Source organism: Simochromis diagramma, unplaced genomic scaffold (genome assembly GCF_900408965.1).
Source record: "Simochromis diagramma unplaced genomic scaffold, fSimDia1.1 OVJJ01000344.1, whole genome shotgun sequence".
NCBI lineage: Eukaryota > Metazoa > Chordata > Actinopteri > Cichliformes > Cichlidae > Simochromis > Simochromis diagramma.
This window is the reverse complement of record NW_024387375.1, coordinates 2,851,456-2,868,311: the sequence shown is the minus strand read 5'-3', so window position 1 is coordinate 2,868,311 and position 16,856 is coordinate 2,851,456. Positions and strand designations below refer to the sequence as shown.

The 16,856-nt window shown below is 42.2% G+C and overlaps 1 protein-coding gene across 14 annotated transcripts in view; it reads right to left on the bottom strand.

The window, feature by feature from the left end:
• synrg (synergin, gamma) overlaps window positions 1–16,856 on the bottom strand; it is a 43,569-nt gene that overhangs the window by 7,799 nt on the left and 18,914 nt on the right. For 11 of the 14 annotated variants that reach the window (XM_040008629.1, XM_040008631.1, XM_040008623.1 and 8 more), the window contains 10 exons: window positions 15,537–15,661; window positions 15,091–15,153; window positions 12,727–13,686; window positions 7,087–7,638; window positions 4,677–4,840; window positions 4,485–4,538; window positions 4,045–4,141; window positions 2,655–2,803; window positions 1,849–1,959; window positions 1,677–1,715 (listed from right to left, as the gene is read on the bottom strand). In XM_040008629.1, coding sequence (XP_039864563.1) covers window positions 1,677–1,715; window positions 1,849–1,959; window positions 2,655–2,803; window positions 4,045–4,141; window positions 4,485–4,538; window positions 4,677–4,840; window positions 7,087–7,638; window positions 12,727–13,686; window positions 15,091–15,153; window positions 15,537–15,661 — 2,314 coding nt within the window. The remainder of the gene's footprint in view (window positions 1–1,676; window positions 1,716–1,848; window positions 1,960–2,654; window positions 2,804–4,044; window positions 4,142–4,484; window positions 4,539–4,676; window positions 4,841–7,086; window positions 7,639–12,726; window positions 13,687–15,090; window positions 15,154–15,536; window positions 15,662–16,856) is intronic. The other 3 variants (XM_040008630.1, XM_040008632.1, XM_040008638.1) reach the window with 1 other exon arrangement.

Genomic DNA, 16,856 nt, shown 5'->3' with positions numbered 1-16,856 from the left:
TACTGCAGGAAAAACAAAAAACAATCCTATGATGCAAATTTGCAAAGAAAACAGCATGTGCATCATTTCACTGTAGGAAGTGTTACGAACAGCTGATAGGAACGGCAAAGCGTGTTTCTGGAATATTATGTTTTTGTTCCTGCAAGCGCTTTTTATGCAATTTTTGCAAAGCTATATGTGGAACGAAACCGTGACCGAGGACAAGCTGATGGCATAAGATGTAAGTACAACTCCTCCGGTTTCATATGCAAAACAAATTATTGCGCTAGCTTACATGGTTCAGATTCTACAGGGATTTAAAAATAGTTACGCAAAACGGAGCGTGCTGCTCTGACCGGCTTTAAAGGGTTAACAATGACTTTAAAAAAATAATATAAAATAGTGTGCAACACCACTGAAGTTTTTTTTTTTTTTTTTTTTAAACTCTCTTTTCAACCAACGGCAGTCACTCTCCAAATAACTTCTGCTTAGCTTTCCGAGCTTCCCTCGGGTCCTCTTAATCAGCGGTCTCCAACCTTTTTTGCGCCACGGACCGGTTTCTGCCCGACACTATTTTCACGGCCCGGGCCTTTAAGGTGTCGGTGGAATAATAAGGGAGTGGGCTAATAATCGGCTCAGTCATTTTTAATGATCGTTGAAAGCCCAGATCGTAATCGTGATTAAAATTCGATTAATTGAGCAGCCCTACTTGGCGACAGTGGGAAGGAAAGAGCTCCTCTTTAATGGGATGAACCCTCTAGCAGAAACATGCTCAGCAAGAGGCAACAATCTACTGGGGGGTGGAGTAAAAGAGAAGAGAAAAAAAACGAGGTGGTGGTTCCCTGCTTATTCTTCTATTTAAGCCTCTGGGGGACGCATGATGCACTCAGCACTTCTTCTCTATTCCTCTTTGCATTACTGATGTGTATATATGCTGCTACACATATAAATAACTCTGTGTCTACTCTCTCTTGTAGTTTATATTTGGTTCCGTCTCTATTCTTATTTTCTCCTTTCAACCCCACCCCAGTGGTTCTGCTGGAGGTCTCTTTCTATGAAATAGGAGTTCTTCCTCCCCACAGTCACTGAGTGTGTGACTGTCTGATGGTAGGGTCTTTAGCTTACAATATAAAGCTTGAGACGTCTATATAAAATTGAATTGAGTAAATTATAATTCAAGAACTATTTTGTTATGCTCATTAATCTTTTGTTACATTACGCGGGGCTCTTTAAAAGTTTTTCGATCTACAGAAAGCTATCAAACAACTGAGTTGGAAACATAAAATTCATAAACGTCAGCTGGATTCTGCTCAGATTTATGGTGACAGTTAGCTAACTAACTAGAGGACTACATGCATAAAAGTCTGCAATGTGACAGGTGAAAAGAATTTGATCTTCCCTATGAACTCGTGTTAAATGAATATTACTTGCATCATATGTGCTGCAAGAAGACAAAGCTTGACAGGCAAAGTAATGTGAGGGGTTGGGGTTTAGATTTGGGTTGGTACTTTGTGGGGTTTTTATGATGATGTGCATGTCTAGGCAGAAAACAGCTCTGATAGAAGAGCAGTGGAGAGGAGGGAATCCTGTCACTTTGGCCCCCCGCAGGGCTCGTCAGTAAGAGGAGGATAGGCCCCCCAAGGACCCCAACAGGAAAGAGTGGAATGAGATTCGGATGACAGTTGACTGTCTCATACTCGTTTAAACAGACGTCCAATAGTGCTTTCTTCTTTGTTCTGGAAAAATGTTTCAAAGTCAAAGAAATGTCAGTTGTTATCTGCTGGGGATGAGCACAGCATCATGTGTGTAAAAAAACAAAAAACAGTACCCAGTAACAGTTACTCTGTGTGAGTGTGCGTGCACACAAACCTTGCTGCGAGCGTCGACGTTGAGCAGACAAACCCCACAAGCCAAGTCCTTTGCATTCTTGATACCCGGCCGCAGAATACAGGAGGAGAAATCCAGGGAGCTTTCATCAGGCTAGACACACAAAAACACACAGACGTTTTACTTCCTGCCGCAGGGCAAAATGTAGTCATTTCTATTCTTATAATAACAGCAGAGAGAACAAGTCGGCTTACAGTAAACATCTCCGAGCATCAACTTTTTTTTTTTTTTAATAAAGACTTGGCACGACATTGGCTACTCAGACTAAAAACAAACAATTCTCGAGTTTACATCTTTCTCCTTTATAAGGAAAGAAATCTACATCCCTGCAATAATTAAACATTTGTTGCATTTTGTTTCTGCCTCCTTTTTCAAGATGCTAAATCATTTTTATCTTCTACAAACAGTATTCCTCGTCTGCTGGCTCTGCGGATGAGAACAGTCCTCCTCTTGCGTCCCGTTTTACAGATACTTGGAGACAGCTGGGTAAATAAATCTTTACAGTCTTCGTCATCCCCGCTGATCCAAACAGCGGCCTACCAAAAGACTCCATCTGCATTGCTTTGAAATCAATGAATCATTGATTTTATCCTAATGGACCGACAATACTGGATTCACTAACACTCAATCATGTTATTGGCAGGACTTGCATTGTTAACTGAACGTCAATGCTCTGTTATCAGTGCGTACTTCCACTAGAAAAAGAAAGCAACCAAGTGTATGAATCTGTTTGTATATCTATCTATCCTGCCTTTTGGTGAGTGCATACAAACGTCATAGCAACTTACAGCGAGCTTAGCCAGCGACATGAAGCCTATGAGGTTGTTCCACACACGGCTGATGTCCTTCAGCTGCTGCTGCAGCTTCTCTGAGCACACCGCCGTGGCCTTGATGCCCAGCTCCACACGCCGAGAGACGCGATACACTTCCACCACGCCTGAGAGGGAGAAAACAAACGCACACATGTCACAGAAACACACTTTCTTAGTCGGTGTTGAGCACTTAGCCGTGACGTGTTAGCCACTCGGCTCATTAAAAGCAGAGAAACAGTAAAGCAGCAGGACCTTGTCAGACGGGGCAGAGATAAGCCATCACACCAGAGCTCATCTTAATCTTGTCCTTTCTGTCCTTCGCAGGGTGTTAGGCCACACACCGGCTTCTTTAACAGGCTCTTGTTGCCTCTGAGGCTCGCAAGGCCTCATTTCTTTTTAACTGTATGTGGAAGTATTAACTCTCTATGTGCAAATGTTTCCAGGTCATAGTGTTATTTATCAATATCATCAAACATTCAAGGGCTGAGCTCGACTCATAGATACATTTTAGCATGAAATGCTTGTTTTTAGGGACTGCAGGGACCTTTCCGTACAAAGAGTGAGGAGTAATCAGCAAATGTTATTTGCATTGTCTTGCCATCACGCCGCCCTTGTTCTATAGAGGCGATCCGAATGAACTCACAAGTCATCTTGGTTCTGATTTTTTCTAGTGTCCTCAGCTGCAGGGGAGGGTATAAAATTGCTTGTGTTTTCAGTTCTATGAGTGAGACTCATGGCCATAAAACTCCAAAACAATCACCACACTATAAAATAAAGTGGTTACTCATGATGGCCCTGCCCCCTCTGTGCTTTGTGGAGGTTCACCGACCGTGTCAAGCATCACCTTCAGGGATGATTTCTGCCACAGACACTTCACCAATTATTGAAGCAATTTTTCCATCCACAGGCGATACTGATGAGGTGGAGCGTCTTACTCCTGTGGCAGTATTTTTTTTTTATTCTGTGGTCATCAACACTATTTTTTACATGTACTTTCTTTACTTCTCTTTGACCTGAACAGCTGCAGCACTGATTTTTTCTTTTTTTGTCAGTGTCCACACTCCTCCAGAAAACATGCTAAATAAACAGTTCTATTTAGTGCTACTTCATTGATCGGGACCTCCAACTCTCATGTTGGTGGCAATGAGACCTATTTAAAGGCATTTGAAAGGAAAGTGCTTTACAATATATAAGGTTGCTCTGTGGTGTGTGGATGATGAATGGACATTTTACTGTGCAAAGTGCTGGTTGTTGCACACAGATTTAGAGCATTTTCCCTATATGGTTTGATAAATGAGGCCCCCGGTGTGTTTATAGTAGTGGTAGTAGTAGCTGTGTCTGCGTGTGCATTAGTGCAGCTCCTCACCAAGCAGGTACTCCATGCCCTGAGCAGACTGGATGACCTCGGTGCAGACAGAAGAGCTGCTGATCCCGTTCAGGGTGTTGTTGGCTTTGGTGATGACCTTAACGTGGAAGGACAGAGGCTGGTGTTATTACATACACACTGGTCTTGCTTATAAAACTCATAATGAGCATCCAACAGTAAAGTGTTACAATTATGGCCTTTACCCAGGATTGAAATGTCAAACACATTAAAACGAAAAGTAAATATTCCAGCAGACATTTTGTCATGCAACATCCTCAATTTTTGATGAGCTTTAAAAACACAAAAGTCCTGAAGTTATATTTGCAAGTTTCAAGAAAATAAAATATCCCAAGACATACGTGACAGGTAAAATCCTGGCTGAAAAAAACATTTCAGTGTATTTTGGTTATCTTAATTACTCTAGAACACAAAACACAAACCTCCAGAGCGCTTTCCAGGCACCTCTGCCACTCATAGGCGTAGCGCTCGCTCTCCTGCAACAGCACAAAATTATCTCAAATGAACACAAAGGGAAAACAGAAGAGAACAAAAAGGGGCATTTATGTATTTTGAAGCTTTAACAGTCCTCGGTATTGCGCTGAAATCTACTGATATTCAGGTTCCCTCCTCACCTCCACCTCTCCAGTCAGGTCCTTGTACTTGTCTCTGATGACGGGCAGTGCAGGCTTCTCGTTCAGGGTGTTGGATCGGTCTCTGAAGGGCTGCTCTGGTGCCGGAGACGGGGGTGAACGCCTGATCTCCTTCTCACCCAAACTGTGACTGCGCTTGTGGGAACCTGAAGCAAAGACGGAGCAGAGAAGAAGAGAAATGAGAGAAATATCAATTCAGCGACATGTTGTGATGCAACTCATTTTGGGCTGTGCACCTGTTTGTCTCCAACCATTCTACTTCCATTCTGTTTGTAGTTAATTCCTCCCAGACAGGGACAGCATGAGTAAATACTTAATTGTGACAAACAATAATTAGGTACAAAACAGAGGCACAAATATGCAGGTATGAATAATTCATAGAAGGACAAAAACCCTGGCAAGGTACCACAACAAGCACGAGCACAAACACAAGTGAAGCCCAGACTATTCCAGTGGGGTTAGCTGTGAGCGCATGTGTGCGTGCGCCATCTACACACAGGTAATCCACCCTCAACCCCACCATCACCACACAACTACTCAGCCTACACCAGAAGCCCCACTGTGATCAGGTCACTGAGCCACAGGAAGAAGGGGAGTTAGCGAGCCCTGCTTCTTCACACACATTAACTTCAGCACAGGGAAATGAATCTACATGAGGCTTTGATCACAGTGCAGGAAACTGTAATAATTTATTTTGTGAAAAATAACAGCAGCAAACAGCGGTTCGAAAATGAACAGCCTCTAAGTGGATACGGTTAATTTCTGCTTATGGATTTGTGGGCATCTGCTAATCCATCTCACCAGTCGCTGCCATTAGAGAGTGGAGCTGTCATCTCAACACTACCATCTAATGTCTGACAGCTTTATTACACATCTGATGGGCCTTGTCTGTGGGGGCGGGGTGCTTGAGCAGAGTGCAGGGCCAAGGACTTACAGCTGGCCAGAAGAGTCATGTGTCCACATTATGCATACATTTATATAGTCATTTATTCTAACAACGCTTCCTTATGTCAACTACTAATTTAGAATCCTCCGGGACTGCGGCTCGGTTCACTCTGGCACAGCTGGCTGCCGGCAGAGCCGGTGGGCACACCACTGCAGCCCCCTCTGGCTTCTGCTCCGTGGCTACTGGGTGACCCCTCATCTGAGGCTCTCCTCAGCTCTTCCCAGGAGGGTGGCACGGATGCCCCTCCAGTGGTCCTCCTTGGGCTCTCGCACCTCTGGGGCCTCTGGATGTCTGGAGCCTGGATCTCCTCCATGCCTGCTTCATGCCCTGGGGGACAGGGCTATGGCTCTCTACATCCTCTAGCAGACCATTACATGGGGAAACCTTTTGAATATAAGCGCGCTGATCCACACAGGTGTGCACACGGGCGTTCACTGTTCATAGACATAAACTACATCTCTATTGGCTGCTATTTCCAAGCATATTATGTGCTGTCGGTCCTGCTGGCTACACAACAACATTCAATATTTAGTATTTACTGCTGTTTACACTTAGCTAGATTAACGTGTTGTGTTTAGTATGTTGCTCTGTTTTTTTGCTTGTTTTCTCTTCTTTTTCTCTCAACAGGTGATCCAGGAGATTTTTTTTCTCTTCTTTCTCTTTTTAAGTGCCCTTTCTCTCTGTCCCTCTTCCCTTCTGTTTTTCTTTTCCTTCATCTTTCTTTCTCCCTTTCCTATCCCTCACTCATGTCTGTCCCATCTGTAACAACTGAAAATAAAATAAAATAAATAATAACAACAAAGGTTGATCAAATGGACCAATACGGCAAGGCCGTGATGATCCATTTGGCAAAGTAAATCCATTGGGTATCCTTGTTGGTCTTCAGACAACAATCCTGACGGCTAAAGAACCAAATGGGACAGGCAAAAAAAAAAAAACACCTAATTTAGAATCACCACTTAACCTGACATACCTCTTGGCTGTCACACTAACACATTCAACATGTGAAAGATCCCAAGTTCAACACTGGAAGCAGTAACAAAAGCCTGAGAGGGTTACGTCAGGATAGGCATCCGGTGTAAAATCAAACATGAGGATCAATCCACTACAGCAACCTCTTGCAAATAAGGGAGCATAATAAAAGCAGCTTTTATTAACCTAACATGCATGTCTTTAGACTGTGGGAGGAAGCTTGAGTCAACAAATTCAACAATGCAGAAATTAATACTTTTCTGCCAAAACTGCTCTTCAAATAATTAATAAATTAATTAGTTGACAACAATTTTCAATAACTCATTCATTATATTCAATTATTCCAAGTTGTCAAAAATGATTATTTTCTGTTTTTTTATCATTTAAGCAAAATTCTATTTGGATTTAGACAATTATTTTTGACTGAAAAACAATGTGCCGCCTACTTGAAGTAAATACAACAAGAAAACTCACCTTGAACCGACAAATCAAAAGTTGCCAACTCGTTCTTGATCATCTCCTCGCTGGACTTGACCTTGGCCTGAGCGCTGGCTTTGAGGAAGTCAGACCTGCCAAACTTTGGCTTGTCTCCCTGGAAGGCACCAAAGTCATCGGAGGCCTCGCTCTGGTTTCCCTCTGAGCCCGCCTCGGCAGTGGCAGCAGGCGAGTCTGACTTCTCCGAAACAGTACTTGCAAAGTCTCCAAAGTCATCCTCGTTATTGACACCGCCCTGGTCGCCGGAGCCAAAGTCAGCAAAGGCTTCAAACTTGTCATCTGCTGATGAACTGTCCTCTGCAGGGAAGGAGGTGATGATGTTTGCTATGGAGTTGCTTGTGATGTTTTCAGTGCTGCCAAAGGTCAGTTCCTTTCTCTGTGTGGGGACTAAAGATGGAAGGCCAGCTCCTTCCAAGCCCGGTGGCTTTCTGACCTCACCGGGCAGACTCTCGTCCCGGTCTGACCAGTCATAGCTGGCCAAGGTGCTGAGGGCCGACGTCCCAAAGGGGTCAAATTTCATGTCGTCTCCTTCTGCAATGACAACACAGACATACCGGTGGTTCCTCGGAATAGCACAGATGCTGTCATGATAGGAGGAAGACTAATAGGCCTCAACAGGGGTCTGAGATTTCTGTCGGGTTATTACTCTCATTTATCTATGCTTTAAGTGATGTCGCTTCTTCTAAATGTAGTTTGGTCTTGAGAAAAGAGCCCTTGAGAATATTAACAGAACATATTTTCTCACCTCCATTTAGTTCTCTGTAGCATACGGGAACCTTTTTAATATTTGTTTTCATGGTGCTCACGAGATTTTAAAAAAGTACAGACAGATATTTCTTTAGGAACAATGGCTTAATCTGCACTACTACTTTAAATCAAAAGAAACGATCCCTTAGAAAACACTCCCCTATTCCCATTTTATTTTTACAGGAGGATTTAGACTACCATTTTGGGGAAGGACATTTTTTGTCATGTTTTAATCTTGTGAGCACCTTAAATGAAATGAAAATCCATTTACAACCAGTGTCCTGGGATGAAAGCCACAATCCTGGAAATATTTCAATCTGTGCAGGTAAAACCAACACTCAACCAACTGGTCACCCAGTGAGAGGCAGGCAATCTGACTGCAACCCCTCTCAGACAGACTGATGAAAATTTGCAGATCACTGCTCCTAAACCTAATTTATAAGCGCAGAGCAATCAGAGTAGGTGTGCACCAATGAGCACGACTCATGTGTTTTTGCACTTAACTTGTTGCATTCTGATTATATTCCCATATAAAAGCAAGGTTACTGACTGCTTGATATTTTACACTTAAATCACATTTGCAGAGGAATTTCTGCTTCGAATCTGTGAGGTTCTGGTTCGACTCCAAAGTTAATGTGAAACTCTGTTTATGTAGAAGAAGAACAATAGAACAATGGCAAACAGATGTCATGGCAAACTGATGGCAGATCTTATCGCGATCTTGATGCGCCAAAGTTGTTTTGAAGATGTCGACTGACTGTGACTGGCGGTAGACCTGATCCCTGTCTTTGAAGCGACCACTTCAAAAGGCAAGGAGATAACACGATTATTATATGATCAATCTGGTCTCCAATTAGCGTCTTCCTCAGTCTGACTGTAGGATTACAGTGAAGTAAGGAGATGTGTCCCCCTAATCCCAAAAATAACAATGAACTTAAACAGTTTTCTAGAACTGATTTGAAATTTCTCCTCTTTTAATCGGATGACTTTTTCCAGCCTGCGCTCTGTGTGCATGTCTGTGGGAGTGCGTTTAACCAGACTGTGTTTGTCTGAAGCCGTGACACTGATGTCGATCAGATGTTGTTTTATATGTAAACAATACTAATCAATGCAGAAATCCTGGTAATCCAAAGGGCCCACAAACTGTTTTTATAATGCAGATTTGTGAAACTGACAACAAGGCCTTGTATCAACCCTCTATGATGCAAGGCATTAATACATTAATACAAAGCGTAATACATCTTCCCTTTAATAAATTATTCCTTGGTGTTTTTATGCCTGAGGCGAGTCATGTTTACGCAACTTTTTTTCTCTCGTGGCCATATGACAACACTCGCTGCTTTCACTGGTGACAAACAGCTTGGCTAACAATAATCAGAGTTGATCTCTTTATATTAAATGCAACCTGAAGGCTTTTGTCTCGAGGCAGACGCTCTAACAACATCAATAAAAGATCTTTCCTGTCACTGCGTCTGCCCTGTTTCTCACAAGTGTTTTGATCACTTTCTTTATGACTGATACTGACTGACAGCTGCGCAGCTTGCACACATTTGTCAACGCTTTAGCATTCAGGTCTCCTTCAGACACTCGCAAACACATAAATCCACCTTGTTGAAGCCTTCCTATTTTGCATGACAGAACCCTCAGACACAAAAAGCAATTTGTGAAATTGACAAGGATCGAGTGGTGTGAGCCTCGTGTCATTACAACCACATTACGCCTCACAGGAAAGGAAAGGAGAAATAAGACGGTACGCGTTTCAGCAATACCAACAGTAATATTTATTACGACAACATGAGTAGGGAGAGAGAGAGAGAGGTCACAAAGAACTGTGAAAGAGGTCTACCATTACAAGAGGTTTAGTCAAACTAACACTTTGAAAATTAAATTTCAGTCATCTGGAATACAAGTGCATGCAGAGTCAGGAGAAAAGGAAGAAAACAAACAGCGAGAAAGTAAAACAAAGATAATCCGAGGATATAGAAGCAGAATGAGAAGGCACATTCACAGACTAGATCAGTAATTCTGGGAAGATGACAAACTTTCTTTTACTATAAGGATGTAAATCAACAGGTGTATTTTTTTTTTTTGTTTTGTTTTTTTGGAGAAAAAAAAAAAGATTTGAATACAGAACACTTGAAAAGGCCAGGTTGAAAGATTATTCAAAGAACAAGGCAGGAAGCATTAACCCTTTGAGGACCTGAGGGGACAAACTGACAGGGAGGAAGCTAAACTTTAGAAGCAGCAAGGAGGCTGCCATCTGTACATATTTAGTCTTTAATAAATAAGGGTAAGAGATCAGGATATCTGCATTAATCTGCATGTAAACATGTGAAGCGATATCATTCAAGCCCTCAAAGGGTTACAGAAAACAAAGAGGGCCATCCTTACACCTGGCATCCCAGTAAGGGCTTCCATTACATCCAATCACAGATGCAGGAACAGATTTAAAGAGACAGTATCCTTTTTTTCCCCTCTTGCTACAGTGATTGTTTGTCAAAGCAGGATGATGAGCACTAATTCCCCTTGATTAATAACACATCATTATTTACTAAAAACTTTGATGTTTGAATCCACGTTGAACTAAAAATACTCTGATTCTACTAAATACTGTCGGCTACATTTAATTTACATAGTTGGCAAATCACAACAAGATCGAGAAGTCTTCCTATAGTCTCAAAATAAGAGGTCATATTCCTGTAATAAAAATACACTATTAAATCTGCATGTACACATTTCTCCCTTGATAAAAACAACTTGCAATACTGTTATGCATAAAATGGTTATTTTGTATTACGTTCTTGTCAATTTCACAAATTGAAAAGGCAGGCACACTGCAGCAAAAAGCAAGGCAGGAAGGGTAATACTAACTTCATTATGCTCACAAAGAGCCAGACCGTAGAGCCACACGTGATAAAAATTCATGCTGCGATATCACAGATAACGGATTTTTTGAAAAAAAATAAAAGAAAATTACGAGAAAGAAAATTTGATTCCTCTTGCGACTCAAAAGGAACCTCAGAAAAGAAATACTGTCTCTTTAAGCTTACATACATTTCCAAAAACACAGTGCAAAGCGTGGTGAGGTGCTCAAACTGCTCGGACTGCTACACGTTAACGACAGGTTAGTCCCAGAGCTCTCCGAGAACAGCTGATAAATAAGGGTGAAATGAAACCGCCGTCACGGTAGCGTAAAAGCTTCTCAGGAATGTATCGATGTTAAAGCGGGCAGGTCTTTACCCGATCAGCAGTTTCGCTGCAGCTCCATGGACTGGATTGTTTGCTCTCCGTGCGGAGGGGCCTGTTTGGGTTTAACCAAAATCTGACCACTGCACAGAAACTGAAATAAGGCAATGGGGATGTTTACATCTTTTTCTAGTCAAGGATAAAGTATCAGTTTCTTGGATGAAATAAGTTGACACATGTGATGATAATTAACTGATAAGTGACGAAATATTGGAAGCCGATTGCACGACTGTTGTCAGGTGGAGATTTGGTCAACTTGTACAAACTTCTCAAGCTTTGTCTGAGCTTTCAAATAAAAATGAAAGCTCCCTTAAAGCTGGCAAACGTTTGAATTACAGAGCCTTCACCTGAGAACACATGCAACCCATCTCATGTTACACTGCAAGAATGGTTTGAAATGTTTTGCATGAAACACGATGCATGATGTGGAAGACGAGATGCCTGGTGAATAAATGATGAGCAGTGAAGAGAGGGGGAAAAGGACACGGACACTACCCGATTATTAACAGACACTAGATTGATTTCCCTTTTTATAAAAGGACGAGCTTTAGGTAAACTTTAACTCCACTTTCATGGATGTGAGGTAGGGGAGGAAAAAGCAGACACGCTATTATTTAGACATCTTACAATTAGACGTCCATTTGATCCAAAACATACTCCGTGGTTAATGTGAAAATACTGCAGGGTAATACAATAACTGACAGGCATAAAGAGACAAATGCATGCACTCACATTCAAGCCCTCACATCCACCTATAATATTTTTAATAGTGACAAATCACTGTTGCTCTATATGAAAATAGTCTCCAGTTTTTGCATGCAAAACGTCGTATTAATGGTAACATTTTATTTCAAGCGAATCAAAATTAAGTCATCTGCTGTGCTTTTTGCACACATCAGTTAAAAAGGTAAATGATGGCTTACGGATAACGCCTTTGGTAAGCTGCAGCCTATTGTTCGAAAACCTGTGATTTGAATAAACAAGAGGATAAACGCCCTCCTGTACTCATCTGTATTCAACTGCTCCGTCTCTTAGCATTGCCCAAAACAACACACACACACACACACACACACACACACACACACACACACTAGGTACACTGAAAGGAAGTGCGACATCCGCCTGCCGCGGTGTGGACACATCAAACAGGAGGCTTATCCAAGTCGCGCAGGCAGCAGCTGGGGGACCTCGTCTGTGAACTATGACTGCCAGCACATCAAAACCAGGCACTCATCATTTGTAAATAAATAGAGATATGGGCCAGGACCTTCCTGTCATTACAATAACAATATACGGGAAGAGGAATGTGGAGATAAAAAAAAACTAATGAGGCAGAAACTAAAGATTTAAATAAATAAATACTTAAATAAATAAGTAATAAATAAAGAGTATGATGAGATGAACGATGAAATGTAGAATGAAAGCTGTGATGCATCTAATTTGATATGTTACTCATGTTTGTGTTCAGCAATTGAGCATGTTCAATTCAACAAGGACCTCATTATTTGCCCTTTGACCCCTTGTCTGGGGGAGGGGTCACTGAGAAGGAGAGGCTGGCTGGCCTTGAAAGCGATATTGTGTGTCACTGCACGGAGCCTCACCAGAGCAAACGCACAAGTTCCTCACCTGTAGCAGGGGGCTGGTGGGAAGAGAGACCCGGCAAATCCAGAGAGCTGTCTGACATCACGTGCTTCAGGTCTCCTCCCATGTCCGACAGCTTCATGTCCAGCTGCACTGACAGCGCGTCCTCAGAGTCGTCCTTTCCCACGCTGCTCCCGCCGATGGACGGGAGGTCGAGGGACTTTACAGATGCAGAGTCTTCCTTGGCCTGTTTGAACGCGGCCACCTTGTCACCCAGAGTCTTTTCAGAAGCACCGAGTGCTGTGCAGAACTTCGAGGACTGAAATTCGGCAAAGTCGTCGTTGTCGCTCTTGAGTGACGAGAAGGAGCCGGCGCCGCTCTCCTTGGTGTCATCGTAGACGAGGCCTCCTTCCAGAGAAAGTTGTTTGAATATGTCGTATTTGTCAGAGCTCTGCTGAGACCGCTGCTGTGTGGAGGTTTCCCCTTGAACACCCGCGCTGCTCTCGCCTTTAGGCTCTCCACCAGAGCTGCCAAATGCCATGAAGTCTGCAAAGTCATCCTGAGGTGCTGAGGCAGCTCCTCCTGCGGCTGAAGCTTGAGTGGAGTCAGAAGAGGAGCCAAAGAGGGCAAAATCCCCAAACTCATCTGCCCCTCCTCCCGGAGGTTTTGCTCCACCTGGCAGGAGGACGAGAGAGGGGGGCACAGACACAGAGGGGAATGTGCTGGGTTTTGTCTCAGTGGGGGCAGGAACAGAGGGCGCTATAGAAGAGAAAAGGTCCAGGTCAGCCATGTTGAGAGGATTTTTGGGCTGAGAAAGAGACACTGCTGGCTGTTGCTGGGGAAGCTGCTGTAGTGACTGAGAGTTTGGAAAAGCAGAGGGGAAGGAAGGTTGAAAGAGCTTGGCTTGATCTGGAGGGTCTAGTGGAGAGACGCTGTCGGCTGTTTTAAAGTCTGTGAAGCCATCATCGACTGTGCCGACAGACTTGAAATCTGCAAATCCTTCTCCTGTAAACCAAAGAGAAGAATTTAAGATTAGTAAAAAAAAACAACAGAGAGATATAAAGGGGCCAAAAGGTCTCAGCTGCAACAGCTACCATTCAGTTATTTTACAATCCTAAAAGAGAGAGGAATGGTGCATTAGTTACTCCTTTGCTCCACTGGTGAACTTTGGGCTGCAGTGTGCAAAGAAGATCATACATCACTGCACAAAAAGCTCTCCATACACTATCACTCAAAAGTTTAGGGCTGGGTTTTTTATTTAAAGAAATACTTCCTACATCATATAACTTTTAATGGAATTTCTACAAAATGAATCCTCAATCAACTTTACTTTACTAAAAACAAATGTGCTTTTCTTTCAAATGACCCCAAACTAATGAGAAACGGTGCATGTACATCGACACTACCACGCAAGGAACTGTTGATTATAATCATTCTGCAAAAATTACCATCCAACACGTCATTTTTGTCTACAATATCCAATATCTTCCAGGGAAGCAGACGAGGCCAAATGGTTTCCAGTGTAATTTCTGTATTTTAGGTTTATATTTTATAGCATCAAATATCTTTAGGCAATGATAGTTTATACCTGAGTTTAGTGGCTGTGTTTATCACAGACTTTTATGCAAATGTCTGAAGTTTTCTGATGAGAGAGTCTGAACCTGACAGAAAATGCTATTTATGACAAAACAGCTTGGAAAAAGACAGATATGACTTGTTATCAGGAAACAATATTACATCTACAGAATCCTGATGAAGTTGTTAGCTAAAAGTAAAAAAGCTAGAACAAACTATTATCATTTTCTGCAGATAACTGTGATGGGTATTTATAGCAGTGGGAAAACTTTTGCCTCTTTTTTTACAAAAACCACACAGAAAAAAGTCAGAATGAATTCTCAAGTTTTCAGCAGTTGTTAATCCTGTGGAGTAACGTATGCATGCTGAAATAGAGAATCTGTTCACACCGCTGGTGTACGGTGGAAGAGCGATAACTAATGGGCTCATTAAGGAGATGGAGCCTGACAATGCCAAAGAAAGGTCACTGCAAAGCATGACTTACTGGAGTTGTAAGAGGTGTCCCCATCGGAAACTGTTCTAATGAAACAGGGATGGGAAACACAGTGGGTATCAACGCTGCAGGCTTGCAATACAAGACACAGTGTAAACATGGCTCTGTGGTAGTGTGGTGACCTGACAGCTTTGTCCAAGTTATAATACACAGTTTAATTAGAGAACATAAAAAGAAACCATTTGTTTCCTGGGGATGATGTGATGTTCATAAAGTTCATCTCTTAGTTCTCTACGTCACTGCCTAAAGAGGTCAAAAAGCAAGGATGTGCTAATATGTACATTAGGTGAACGTGTGTTGTGTTTTTTTCACAGAGAGATCGAGATGTGTGGGTCTCTTACCGACTGATTTCTTCTCCGCAGGTTGTTCGAGTTGTCTGAATACACTGTATTTGTCTCCAATATCTGGATCAGAGCAAATAAAGAAGAATTGGTAACTATAAAGAGCAATATGAAAGAAATTTACTCTCCCTGTATCGTTCAAGGGCCAAAACTTAGTTTGTGAACTGAACGTGTCCTTATGTAAGCTGCTTTAACCTTCAGGGATCAATTTCGTATTTTAGATGTAATAAAAGGGCTCGACATGATGAAATACCTGGAAATGTCATGTTATCACTTTCTGCTTTTAATGAATCCTTGCCAGTTATCTACACAGGAAGGAACGGAACGTGCCGTTCCCCATGCTGCTGTGATGATAATATTGTTTCCTTCTCTGACTGACTTTATGTTTTGGTCCCAGTATGTACCCCCAAGAGGACTAACACTATTACATGAGGTATCCAACATACCTGAGGCAGGGGGTGTAGGCTCTGCAGGCTGATCCACAGACAGCTGCTTGAACACGGCGTACTTATCAGAAGATGTGACGGAGGCGGAGGAGGAACCAGACACTGGAGTCAGCAAGGCAGGCGTGCTGCAGGGACACAAAAGCGAATCGTCAGACATCATGATGGGTGAAGTTCAAAGGTAAAGTTTAATCCCTATAAGCTGCCTGAGCTGAACGTTTGTCCTGGGTTCACAATTTGGAGAGAAACAGCTTCTTTTTTTTTCTTTTGTTACAAGCTCTTGGTGTCCTTTCATCCATTAAGGCCACTGAACAGGCAGAAGGTAGCTCTGCTTAGGAATAAAAATACACGCCCACTGTCTCACATCCAGCTCACCAACAAAAGTATTTATATCTTGTTTTACTAATTCGGACAAAATGTACTGGACTGCGTGTTAGCAGCACATGTTTGGAATGCCACAAAGAACAAGCAGCTGATCCAAGCAGAGTGTAAATAAGTAATCCGTGGCCTGTTGTAACACTAGAGCAACATTACTTTTAAATAGCTCTGTTATATTAAAAAATATAGTGATATACCAGTTTTTAAAAATTGCCAAATATTGGTACTGGTCTTCAAAATCCTATATTGATTTAGGTGTAAAAAAAGATTTTGATAATACTTCTTTTACTGTCTCTTAATATTCAGGCTATTCAGTAGCGAGCTAGTTTTGTTTAGCGTGAAAAGTGAACACCTTCCAGCCCCTTTGATTCTCGTTAATTACCACTTTATATTTAATTTCATTTAGAGGGTTTGTGCTGTCTTGCACCCACTGAAGACTCCAGGACGTTAACAGTCCAACCTGAGATGCATGATCAACCACTGAAACCCAAAACATATTTTTACACCTCAGTTTTTACACCTCAGTTTTTTTTTTTTTGCACAGACTGGTTTATTTGCGAGCTTAAGAGCTGCTGCTGACAGACTTCAGTCAACTGATGAAAGAGCCAGTCCAAGAAAGTGGCTTCAGTCTTCTCAACACAACAGAAAACTAACCAGCATAATCCCAAAATGCCAAACTATTCCTGAAAGTGAAGGATGCTTTAATACAGGCCAAAAGCAAGAAATATGATGACCAGTATGCCTGATCATATGCTAAAACAGACAAATCAGGGGCTTAGGGAAATTGTTAAACTCAGTGAATATTAGTTTCCTCAAAGCGCTTTTTCTGTAAGACATCCGACAGAAAGTTATGGCTGCCAGTTCAGGCTGGCAGCCCAATATGAGCTGTTCAGCCTCTCATTTAATTAGAAAGCAATCTCAGTCTGCGGGGAATTCTTGTTACAT